The sequence below is a fragment of the Xenopus laevis genome, chromosome 4S, assembly GCF_017654675.1.
Source record: "Xenopus laevis strain J_2021 chromosome 4S, Xenopus_laevis_v10.1, whole genome shotgun sequence".
Lineage (NCBI taxonomy): Eukaryota > Metazoa > Chordata > Amphibia > Anura > Pipidae > Xenopus > Xenopus laevis.
Window position 1 is genome coordinate 21,923,771 of NC_054378.1, and position 12,987 is coordinate 21,936,757.

The following is a 12,987-nucleotide window of genomic DNA, read 5'->3' on the forward strand; positions in this document are numbered from 1 at the left end:
TTCTAGTTCTTAAAGAGGTGGCTCCCCCTTTACATTAACATTTAGTAGGTTATAGAATGGCCAGTTCTAAGCAACTTGTCTTTTTATAGTTTTTGAATTATTTTCCTTCTTCTTCTGACTCTTTCCAGCTTTCAAATGGGGGTCGCTGACCCCATCTAAAACCAAATGCTGTGTAAGGCTACACATTTATCGTTATTGCTTGTTATTACTCATCTTTCAATTCAGGCCTCTCCTATTCATATTCCGGTCTCATTTAAATCAGTGCGATATGTTTGCAAAATTAAAACTGCTGAAACAAACTCAAGAGGAAAAATACCCTTTATTTTTCAGTCGCTTATACAACTGTAACCACAATATCATACAAAATACGAGGCAATGCCTTAAGCCGATTTTTTCCCCAGATTAGTATTATGTATGTAGAAATGGATCCACAAGCGGAAGCAAAGTTTCATCAAGTCCTCGGGGGCAGGTTTAGAGTGCGGTTTTCATAAGCTTCTAATTTAGTGCTCCATAGGCTCCTCCTGCTTTTCTACTGGTTCATCAGCAGAGGGCGCAGTCTGGAACAGAAGAAAATATAAATCTTGTTAAGGTAGCCTTGTTAAACAAAATATTCTGTAAAGCCCCTATCCAACTGGAACTTCCTTATAAGGGTGCTCTGCTCTCACACACACATCTGGGTTAAAAAAAATCTAAGGAAATAATAATTACACCTCCAATCCATCTCCCCTGTAGATACAAGGTTGAACGAGCAGGTTTATCTGTGCTACAGGACTGGATATTACCAAATACATGAACTGCTACTGACTTCTCTAAAGCAGGCCATACATGGTGAGTTCTGCTTGTTTGGGGATGTTGCCAAACAAGTGGATCTTTCCCCGATATGCCCACATTGAGGTGGGCGATATCAGGCTCATCCGATTGTGGGCCCTAGGGCCAAACAATCGGATCATAATGCAGCCGATACGGGTGGTTGGATTGTGGGACCGCATCTACGAACAGATGCGGTCGCAATCCGGTGAGATTTTTAGCCCTGCCGGAAGTCACCATATATCGATCGAGGAAGCCAGTCGGAGGGCCCCACGCACAGCCCAATAAGCTGCCAACTCAGTCTGTCGGCAGCTTTTAGCGGCCCGTGTATGGCCACCTTTAGGGTCTGGCCACACGGGCAGATTCGGGGAGATTAGTCGCCAGGCGACAAATCTCTTCTTCTTTGCGGTGACTAATCTCCCCGATCTGCCTTCCCCCGGCTAAATTGTAAATTGCCTGGGGGCGGGCACACGGAATGCTTAGTCTTCCGAAGTCATCCGTAATTGCCTCACGAGGAAACTTACATTTACATTTTAGCCGGCGGAAGGCAGGGGAAAGCAGATTGCGGAGATTAGAAGAGGAGATTTGTCGCCTGGCAACTAATCTCCCCGTGTGGCCAGACCCTAAAACAATTATCCCCATATCTGCCTTGGGGGTAGACGAGCAGCAGAATGTTGTGTAAATGACCTAACCACTAGAGGTAGCTGCTAGGATGCTGAACATGGTGCCCTAATTATCTCACCCCAGTCAGTCACAATGCAGATTACTAGGTTTTACAGTGCCCTTAGGGATACTCTGTTCCATGTATTATGCAGTAAAACATTTATATAATCCCTGTCCTGGAAACCTCAGAGTAACTTCCTTTTACAATCCCAAAGCACCCATAACGGATCCTTTGTATCAGACAGATTTTACTGTAGAGAATGGAGGCCTCTGATTGGTGTATATGGCACGACACATTAACCCTGATATCATTTTAACTTGCATGGGGTGATACTCACCTTCCTCTGAGGTCTTTCTTCCAAGCCCTCAAGAAATGGGGCAACATCATCGTCATCGTAGATGGTAAACTCGGTGTCTTTGCCGACGATGCCGATAGAAACATTCTAAGGAACAAAAGGGATAAATTACATTTCCCTGTGTATATGTCTTGCAGCCTTTTTAGGTAATATCCATTTAGTCCCAGCTTCCTGCTGCTGAACAAGCAGTATGGCAACACAACGCTGGGCCCAATACTGGAGTAGAGTAGTGAAGTAGGAACTTCAATATATACACTTGGAGTCACAGTGGATTCAGACATGATCCTATATGTTCATTTATTTATAAATATATTCCTTTAAAGGAACAGAACAACCTCCTTATTCAAAATTCCTTTTAGGATTCAGCCCATCTGGAGACAGGTAGATGTTACCTTAGTAGTGAGATCCTGCTCTGCAGGGAGAGTTTCTCTCAGGGCGTGCAGTCCATGTTTCACCAGCTCATTCAGGTTGCCTGTATGGGGAAAGCAGAAGCATTTATGGCCTGTATAATTCTGCCAATCACCATTTAGGTTCACGGTAAAATTCAAAGGGTAACTTAAAATATTAGTTACTCCCTCAAACCTATAAATCAGCCTGTAGTACAGTATATATATATCTACATAACAACTCAATTAATTTGCCTTTCTATCCTGCCTCTCCCCAACCTGGAATATAAAGGAATGTATTCTTACCTGCAGGGGTTATATAGAAGGCTGCTTAAAGGGGTTGTTCACCTTTGAGTTAACTTGTAGTATGATTTAGAGAGGTATATTCTGAGACAATTTGCAATTGGTTTTTATTATTTGTGGAGTTATTTAGCTTTTTATTCAGCAGCTCTCCAGTTTGCAATTTTAGCAGTTTGGTTGCTATGGCCCAAATTATCCTAGCAACTATGCATATATTTGAATAAGAGTCTGGAATATGAATAGGAGAGGCCTGAATAGAAAAATGAGGAATAAAAAGTAGCAATAACAATCAATGTGTAGGCTTACAGAGCATTTGTTTTTTTAAGGCCAGTGATCCTCATTTGAAAGCTGGAGAGGGTCAGAAGAAAAAGGCAAATGACTCAAAACGTATAACATATAAATAAAGAATTCCTAGCAACTTTGCAATTGGTTTTCATTAACATACTAAAAGTTACCTCAAAGGTGAACCATCCCTTTAATTACCATGCAAAATATTTGGTGGGATCCCCATTTACAGCCACAATGTTTCCTTAACTTGCTCACTTACAGTCCAGAAACTCTGACATGTGTCGCTCCAGGTAAGTGCGTGCTGACTGAGACCTCGCTCCGATGGACATCGCTCTACAGTCAAAGTAGTTGGCGGAGGGGCAGGTCTGGAAAATGTGGGGTCCCATGTCCTGTACGAACAAGAGATATAGGATTATAATGTTATTATCGTCCTTTATTTTGTCCCAGAACAAACCTGCCTGTGCCCTGCCCCTGTTTTTCAAAAGTAATGAATGAACTAGAAAAAAGTACAGGTAAGAGCAAGGAAATTGTTAAATGGGATTTATGCCCTCTTGAAATGCTGTTGAAGAAAATGGGTCTTACGTCGTATCCAGCAATGAGCAGCCCAACGCCGTATGGTCGCCGCCCGTAACGCTGAGTTGGAATTTGGGTTTCTTAGGAATGGTTAAAAGAAAATGTTCAATAAAAGTAAGACAGAGATACAGAAACAAGGTTTGCCCTCTCTGATCTAGTCTAGTCTGCCCCTTTGTGATCTACGGAGCCTGCCCTTTGTGATCTACGGAGTCTGCCCCTTTGTGATCTACGGAGTCTGCCCCTTTGTGATCTACGGAGTCTGCCCCTTTGTGATCTACGGAGTCTGCCCCTTTGTAATCTACGGAGTCTGCCCCTTTGTGATCTACGGAGTCTGCCACTTTGTGATCTACGGAGCCTGCCCCTTTGTGATCTACGGAGCCTGCCCCTTTGTGATCTACGGAGCCTGCCCCTTTCAGATCTACGGAGTCTGCCCCTTTGTGATCTACGGAGTCTGCCCCTTTGTGATCTACGGAGTCTGCCCCTTTGTGATCTATGGAGTCTGCCAGGGATTCATAATAGGCCATGGCATTTAAAGTACACAGAGGCCCAAGCAGCCCCCCACCAGCCCAATAAACAGCGATTGGCTATGGCAACTTACAGCAGCCCCTCTGGCATTTGCCTGATCCCACAGATTGCCAGCCTGGGCCTGGAGTCTGCCCCTTTGTGATCGAACCAGTCTGCCCCTTTGTGATCGAACCAGTCTGCCCCTTTCAGATCGACCGAGTCTGCCCCTTTCAGATCGACCGAGTCTGCCCCTTTCAGATCGACCGAGTCTGCCCCTTTCAGATCGACCGAGTCTGCCCCTTTCAGATCGACCGAGTCTGCCCCTTTCAGATCGACCGAGTCTGCCCCTTTCAGATCGACCGAGTCTGCCCCTTTCAGATCGACCGAGTCTGCCCCTTTCAGATCGACCGAGTCTGCCCCTTTCAGATCGACCGAGTCTGCCCCTTTCAGATCGACCGAGTCTGCCCCTTTCAGATCGACCGAGTCTGCCCCTTTCTGATCGGCGGAGTCTGCCCCTTTCTGATCGGCGGAGTCTGCCCCTTTCTGATCGGCGGAGTCTGCCCCTTTCTGATCGACGGAGTCTGCCCTTTCTGATCTTTTTCAAAAAAGGGCTGGAAACAGGCCTGAAATGCTGTATTGTTGCAGATCACAAAGCCATGTGCTAAATAAAAGCTTTATAAAATTTGAAAATCTCTGAACGGAGCTGTGTCATGTATTGGAAAAATCTATATTGTCTGCCCTTAGCCCTTTCTGATCCATGGAGTTAAAAACACAAGTCTGTGTTCAGTTCTGTGCTCCAGTCAGGCAGAGAGACCACCACTGACACTAGAAAATGATCTGGAAAATTCTAGAATCTACAATAATGATGTTGTGCATCCAGACTACACAGAGACTTGCATGAAACCCATGTGAACTAAAAGGATACTGCTTCCAATCTGAGAGACCAGTCGGGAAACTGGAAGGGGGCGATCGAAGACGAAGCGAGAGTCGAGACACTCCTGCCGCATGAAGTTACTGCAAAATATAATAAAGTCAGCGGTGAGCAATGCTTGAGCCCCCTGGCCTAACTATACATGGCTATCTATGGGCAATAGCCTGGCAGAACAGTACTCACCATAGCAGACGGGCATCAGCAGTGAGACCGGCAATGGAAATACCAACGTGATTGTCCACATTAAGAATTTTCTTCTGATGAGCTGCCAGTTCTGACTGTGCCCTCTGTACAGAAGCAACAGGAAGGTTCAAGAAATTAGGGAGTTGTAAGGAATGTACTACTTATTATCCTAATACAACTGATGCTTTAGCGCCTGTCCCTTTAATAAGAGGGATGAGATATTTCACAAGGTTATGGCACATGCAGTACCTCTTTTCAGCTGATGGTGGCAATAGTACATCGCCAACTACAGACAAGCCGCATAAGGTGGCATGAGCAGGGCACTGCTTCACGCACTGATGCTGAAAAATCAAAGGTACCTACCATATCTTAGAGAAGGAGACGACATCTGCTTACCTTTAAAGCTACAAGCACAGCATGAGTTTTGGACTTCAGTCCAACGGTGGCAGAGCCCTGCTTCACGGCCTCCATTGCATACTCAATCTGATGAATACGGCCCTGGGGGAAAAGGTAAACTCAGCACATACACAAAATCACATGTTTAGAATGAACACAGACACACCCCTGCAGAACAGAGGAGAGACTATCATACTTTAGAATAAATCTGTTAACTTCCTATTTATTTGCAGACAGCATTACCCAAAAACGGGGATCTGCCATACTGCTCAGTAAAAAATAAAAGCCAAATCAAAAAAATAAAAACCAACACTATACAATGATGCTTCTGAAAGGCAGTGACAGTAACATTCCTATTAATCATTACCTGAGGGCTCCAAACAGTAACATCGTTATCATACTGATTGCGAAACTAGGAGAGAACACACATATTGTTACAACTCAGTTACCTCAGCGGAACACTTTTCTGCTACATTGTTTCAGGAGTCAGAGCCAGCAGTGAAAAGAATAATGACAGATAGATACAATGACAGGTACACAGAACTATAAACCCAGTGAGAATGAGGAATGAATGGATATTGGGAAGTTGTATCAGGAGTCAGAGGCAGCAGTGCAGAGAAGAGAAAGGGACAGACACACTGACAGTTACACAGAACTATAAACCCAATAAGAATGAGGAATGAATGGATATTGGAAAGTTGTATCAGGAGTTAGAACCAGCAGAGAAGAGAAAGGGACAGACACAATGACAGTTACACAGAACTATAAACCCAGTGAGAATGAGGAATGAATGGGTATTGGGGAGCAGAATTTCACTCGGAAACACTTGTGGGGGTAATTCCTCATAAAGGAAACTTTCAGGAAATAAAGTTGGGCCTGGTGCAGAGTGAGAGAGTGAAAGTGAAAGCAGGGTAGGGAGAGCGACAAATAAGAGTAGAAATTATTCCAAATCGGCAGGAAAGTAGAAATAATGAAGGTGGGTGGGGGTATCAGGCAGCTGCTGTTTATGGCCAAGGTGTCACTTCTAATATGTACCCGGCGCTGGCCTGGAGGGACCACAAGGAGAAAACAGGAGTGTGTGACAGGCCCACAGATATGGAGCAGGGGGTCCCAGGTGTGGCAGAACAGCTGGGGGCTCTGATCTAAGGGAAAGGGTTAATGGGGCGGTCAGTAATGGGTTCTGGGAGTTGCAGCCCAACATCACGTGCCAGGGTCCCCGAAACACTCAGGTCTAAATCCCACTGTACCCCTGACAGCTGGATCCTTGCCCCCAAACCAAGAGCCACTGGCAGCTCAGGGTAGACCTAGAGCGACGATGTGACAGGAAACTGCCGCGCAGGAAGCAGCGCATCAGCCGCAGAACCTCATCGGAAGCGCCATAATCTAAGTTCCGCGGATACACAGGGCACAACTGAGCTAGCTCCGTGCAGCGAGTACGAAGGGGGGTTCATGGCTCGCAGTGGCCAGGGGAAAGGATAAGACACGCTGGGAAAACCGATAACACAACCCCGGACTCACCATGCTGAGCGGTACCGCGTTTCCTGCTGAATAATGCTGCTGGCTCGGCGATCGACTGCTCCTGGCTGACTGAAAAGGACGCTAGGGAGGGAAGCGCCGGAGGAGCGATGAGCTCCGGGATCGGTTTAGCTGGTCTGGATGTAGAGCTCATTAGAGGGGGCGGTGCCAGAGAGATAGAGCGAAAGCTATTAGACTGACAGTTCGATTGCCGGCCGGTATCATTAGGTGACTAGCTGTTGTTTCCCTCAACTTTATTAATAAACAGACATTATGAGCAGTGTTGCTGTAGGAGACCAAGATAAAAGAAAATGAGTTCTGCATATCTTTGCATTCTGCTGAACTGTGCTTAGTACAGCTGTACAGGGAATACCTATACTGCCGTAGTTTTATGGGATCGCTCTGTACAGTCTATGAGCAAACTTAGGGGCTGTTCCTGCTGAATTGTGCTTAGTACAGTGGAATACCTATGTTACCATAGTTTTATGGGATCTCTCTGTACAGACTATGGGCAAACTTAGGGGGCTGTTCCTGCTGAATTGTGTTTAGTACAGGGGAATACCTATGCTGCCATAGTTTTATGGGATCTCTCTGTACAGACTATGAGCATACCTCCCAACATTTTGGAAATAAAAAGAGGGACAAAAAAGTTGCCACGCGTAGCACAGAGACATTTTGTCCACGCCCATTTTTGTGGCCACACCCCCTAATTACCATGTTAATTTTACAAAATTTGGTAGGTTATGAAAGTTTGAACATATTTCTGTGTTTTTTTTCCAGTTATTACAGTTTTGCTAAGGAAGGTGAATTGCCCTTTAAGCTGTGAGTCTTAACTTCTCCCAAGGGACCTGTTATCTTATATTGTTACAATTACTTATTTGCTTATCTCGAAATTGTTACAAAAGTATCTTATCTGCAGCTGTGGCTGTTCTGGGCTCTCTGCCAAAAGCCAATTAATTTAGAAACTTTGTTTCTTTTTCTGCCTGTTCAGTGCAGAGAAAAACGGGACTTTCTAGTAAAAATGAGGGACTGCTGGTTGAGCTGTCAAAAGAGGGACTGTCCCTCTAAAAACGGGACAGTTGGGAGGTATGCGATAAGCAAATTTAGGGGGCTGTTCCTGCTGAATTGTGCTTAGAACAGGGGAATACCTATGCTGCCATACTTTTATAGGATCTCTCTAGTTTTATGGGATCGCTCTGTACAGTCTATGAGCAAACTTAGGGGCTGTTCCTGCTGAATTGTGCTTAGTACAGTGGAATACCTATGTTACCATAGTTTTATGGGATCTCTCTGTATAGGCTATGAGCAAACTTATGGTGCTGTCCCTTCTGAATTGCACTTAGTACAGGGGAATACCTATGCTGCCTAGTTTTATGGGATCTCTCTGTACAGGCAATGAGCAAACTTAGGGTGCTGTTCCTGCTGAATTGCGCTTAGTGCAGGGGAATACCTATGCTGCCATAATTTTATGGGCTCTCTCTGTACAGGCTATGAGCAAACTTAGGGGGCTGTTCCTGCTGAATTGTGCTTAGTACAGGGTAATACCTATGCTGCCATAGTTTTATGGGATCTCTTTGTACAGGCTTTGAGCAAACATATGGGACTGTTCCTGCTGAATTGTGCTTAGTACAGGGTAATACCTATGCTGCCATAGTTTTATGGGATCTTTCTGTACAGACTTTGAGCAAACTTAGGGGCTGTTCCTGCTGAATTGTGCTTAGTACAGGGGAAAACATATGCTCCCATAGTTTTATGGTATTTCATACAATAGAATGTTTGAAAAATAATTTACTATGGTATTTTTATTATTAAAAACAAAGAGATAATAGAATAATAATTTAAGAGTAGCACATGCTTGATTTATATCCCCTACGCACGCACGCACGCATGCACGCATGAGTCTCAACCCCTTTGTAACTTAAATTTCCCTTTTACTTTAACACTTAAAGCTATACAATAATGGAGAGCAGTTATTTTCCATGGAAGTCCCCAGTTTCTAAACCACTTGTCTCTTGCAGAAGAGGAGCCTCATTGTCTCTGATGTTCCCAGGGGATGTTGTGTAAAGTTCTGTCAGAGCAGAGTCCATGTTCCCCTCTGTACTTTTATATCAATTACAATCAGAACACGGCCAGGGACTCACCATGGGACAGAACGTGACATTTATTTCCAACCCAAGAAGTGTTGTTCCTGGGCACTGCTGCCAATACCCTCTGGCACGAACACAGCGACTTCTGTCTCTCCACCTATTGTTTCTTTCACCAGACTAATTACCTGCATGTAACAGACACAGCTTGTTGTACTGAGTCAGAACCGGCACTTTTGTTTAGGGAAAATTAGGTACGTCTGGCACAGGGTGAGCGGCATTCAATGGTGTTATTTAGTCATATGGAAAATTACATACAGGTAGGAGCTGCCATATTGTTCTCTGTAGTATATTTGTATTTATACATAAGGGAGGAGGTGCCATATTGATTCCCTTAGACAGTACAGTATGAGGGTATAACTTATTGTGTGTCCAGAACATTCCTTCTCTGTATATTTGTACGGGAGGTGCCATATTGATTCCCTTAGACAGTTGAGTATGAGGGTATAGCTTATTGTGTGTCCAGAACATTCCTTCTCTGTATATTTGTGCGGGAGGTGCCATATTGATTCCCTTGGACAGTACAGTATGAGGGTATAGCTTATTGTGTGTCCAGAACATTCCTTCTCTGTATATTTGTACGGGAGGTGCCATATTGATTCCCTTAGACAGTACAGTGTGAGGGTATAGTTTATTGTGTGTCAAGAACATTCCTTCCCTTTATATTTGTATTTATACATATGGGTGGAGGGAGGTGCCATATTGATTACCCTAGACAGTACAGTATGAATTGGATAAGATATTCAGTTATTACTGGAGGCAGAATGGTTTCAAAGAAATCCTGTTTGCAGTATGTTTTATTCCAGTGCCAAAATGTTTGGGTGAGGTTGCCCCTTGCCGAGCCCCAGGCTGGTATCAAGCGGCAGCTGATAGACGAGCGGATGACCTTAATAAACAGTTTGACACTGGAGGCATAAGGTCCCTTGGCAGCAATGAATACAGTATCCAGCAGCGTGTGATTGAAACTGAATCATGAGATCCCATGTCAGCAACAACATTATCTCAAAATGTGAAATCTCCAAAAACAAAGAACATAAAATATAACCCCCCATGTTTTAAAGATAAAGAAAATGCCTCTAACCCCCCCCCCATCCAAAATAAAGTGGGAGATCATGGGAGACCCTCCTGCTTTCATAGAGCTGCTTATTCTGCTCAAACATGTCCTGCTGGGAATTCCTGGAAATTATATAAATCTTTCCTATTTGTACTTGTTCTACATTGGCTTCTATTCCACCAGGAGCCACATACTCATCCCCTTCCATACCCCTGTATCTCAAATTCTTCCACGGAGCTTAGGATGAGCACTTGCTTAAATTCAGTTTCACAGTGGAGATGCAGAATATTCATAAAATCCACACTGATCGCTGTATGTCTGGTGCTGCTTTAAGTACATAATCTGCAAGAATGACTTTGTTTGGATAGAATTCTTGGAAGGGAGTGTGGCTGTGGCATAGCAGGTATAGTAGGGGGAGATGGTACCTATAGTAACAGTGGGATAATAGTGGTTCAGAAACACTGGGGACGTGCAGTAGATACAATAGTTTTTAACATTTCCTGTATGCTAATCCCCATAGCTCTGGTCCTGATGATGAAAATTTGATTGAATAAAAGGGAGGGGACAGGGCAACAAACGACAGTGGGCTTAGGGATGCCTGCTATGTAAATCCGGCACTGCCTATAGTAACAATTAGAATAATAGTCTCTGGGAAGGGAGCGTGACTGTGGGATAGCAGGTATAGTAGGGAGAGATGGTGCCTATAGTAACAATTAGAATAATAGTCTCTGGGAAGGGAGCGGGACTGTGGGATAGCAGGTATAGTAGGGGGAGATGGTGGCTATAGTAACAGTGAGATAATAGTCTCTGGGAATGGAGTGTGACTGTGGGATAGCGGGTATAGTAGGGAGTGATGGTGCCTATAGTAACAGTGGGATAATAGTCTCTGGGAAGGGAGTGTGACTGTGGGATAGCAGATATAGTAGGGAGAGATGGTGCCTATAGTAACAGTGGGATAATAGTCTCTGGGAAGGGAGTGTGACTGTGGGATAGCAGATATAGTAGGGAGAGATGGTGCCTATAGTAACAGTGGGATAATAGTCTCTGGATGGTAGTGTGACTGTGGGATAGTAGGGAGAGATGGTGCCTATAGTAGTAGTGCAGTCCCCACATTCTTCAACTTTTCAGTATAAGCCAAATACTTTTGCTGGTATGCTGGTAAATGTAGTTCAGTAACAACTGGTGGGCAGCAGGTTGGACATCCTCAGATCATATAATGTTTCTTTCATTATGACTGGGACATCACATTCCAGTGCTGCTCCCCCTAGTCCAGGATCACTGCCAGAGGTGAATGCCCTTCTCTGTTCCTCGCTAGGACCGGCCCTGTTTTCCTAGCAGTGTGGAATTGCTCTGCAGAGCTGGAAAGTTTTGGTTGTGGAACAAGAGAAAAACAAAACACGTCTCAGAGCCCAACATTGACATCAAGGGCTAAAATTTTGTCAATGAAGGGGAAGTCATTTTTTAGGCATCAGCTCATCAGAGTGGGCGGAAAGCATGTTTTACCTAATAGCTTTTTAGGATGTTTATTTTTGGTGTGAAAGGGCTTTTTGGATAATGTCGTCTTTGGGTGCGTTATGCTTGGTATTGACACCTGTAACCCGAGGGGGGCATTGCACAAAACTGGGAAAAACTGTGGAATATCATTGTGGAAAAGAAAAATTATTTATTGCAACTGCCTTACTGTTAGGGTTGCCACCTTTTCTGGAAAAAATACCGGCCTTCCTTTATGCTTGCTGTTTTTTCCTATTAATAACATTGGCATCGAGCATCATTTTTACCGGCCAGGCCGGTAAAATATCGGCCAGGTGGCAACACTACTTACTGTGTATGTATTCCAGTTAGAACACCCCCTTAAAGGATCAGTAACATCAAATTTTTTTTTAAAAAAAAAATTTAGTTTGTATACTATGAAAAAAACCACCAACACATATTAAACTTTAAAATCGTAAAGTCTTTATTTAGAAATAACTCACCGAATCTCCACTTGTGCTCCTCTTCAGAAAAGGTGATCGGGTGATCCATTGTGCGGCGCTTGATTTCTCCTAAGGATATGTAGAGAAGACAGGGCTGACCAGCACTCAAACGGATCCACAGGACCAGATGAGTTCAATTAAAAAATAATTTTATTTATAGAAAGTTAAAAATATATCTGCATCTCCATCCACCCTACGCTTTTGCACCCCTACAGGGCACTTAGCCATGAGCCCATGACTATGTGCCCTGTATGGGTGCGAAACACGTAGGGTGGATGGAGATGCAGATATATATTTTTAACTTTCTATAAATAAAATTATTTTTTAATTGAACTCCTCTGGTCCTGTGGATCCGTTTTAATGCCAGTTAACCCTGTCTTCTCTATATATCCTTTGCTGTACCGCTCCCTAAAGCTGGGGGTCTGGGGCCTACACTTTACAAGTACACTTTACAAGTACATAAGAGGACATTATAGACAAATAGCAGGGGACCTTTTTACCCATAAAGTGGATCACCGTACAAGAGGCCACCTCTTTAGACTAGAAGAAAAGAACTTTCATTTGAAGCAACGTAGGGGGTTCTTCACAGTCAGGACAGTGAGGTTGTGGAATGCACTGCCGGGTGATGTTGTGAAGGCTGATTCAGTTAATGCCTTTAAGAATGGCTTGGATGATTTTTTGGACAGACATAATATCAAAGGCTATTGTGATACTAAGCTCTATAGTTAGTATAGGTATGGGTATAAAGAATTTAATTAAAAGTAGGTAAGGGTATGTGTATGGATGCTGGGTTTTCATTTGGAGGGGTTGAACTTGATGGACTTTGTCTTTTTTCAACCCAATTTAACTATGTAACTATGTAACTACTATTTGGTGAGTCACTTTTTATTCTGGAGCACCTTGTTCTCTTCTAA

At 43.9% G+C, this 12,987-nt stretch overlaps 1 protein-coding gene across 1 annotated transcript; it reads right to left on the reverse strand.

Moving 5' to 3' along the window:
• Positions 1-300: 300 nt before the first annotated feature.
• Positions 301-7,020, reverse strand: psma1.S (proteasome subunit alpha 1 S homeolog). The gene is made up of 10 exons (XM_018260359.1): positions 6,906-7,020; positions 5,755-5,799; positions 5,388-5,489; positions 4,992-5,095; positions 4,803-4,891; positions 3,383-3,453; positions 3,060-3,189; positions 2,219-2,298; positions 1,809-1,913; positions 301-557 (listed from the first exon to the last, which is right to left on the reverse strand). Exons 1-10 carry the CDS (start codon positions 6,906-6,908, stop codon positions 501-503), a joined length of 786 nt encoding a protein of 261 aa, XP_018115848.1. The 5' UTR covers positions 6,909-7,020; the 3' UTR covers positions 301-500.
• Positions 7,021-12,987: the final 5,967 nt, after the last annotated feature.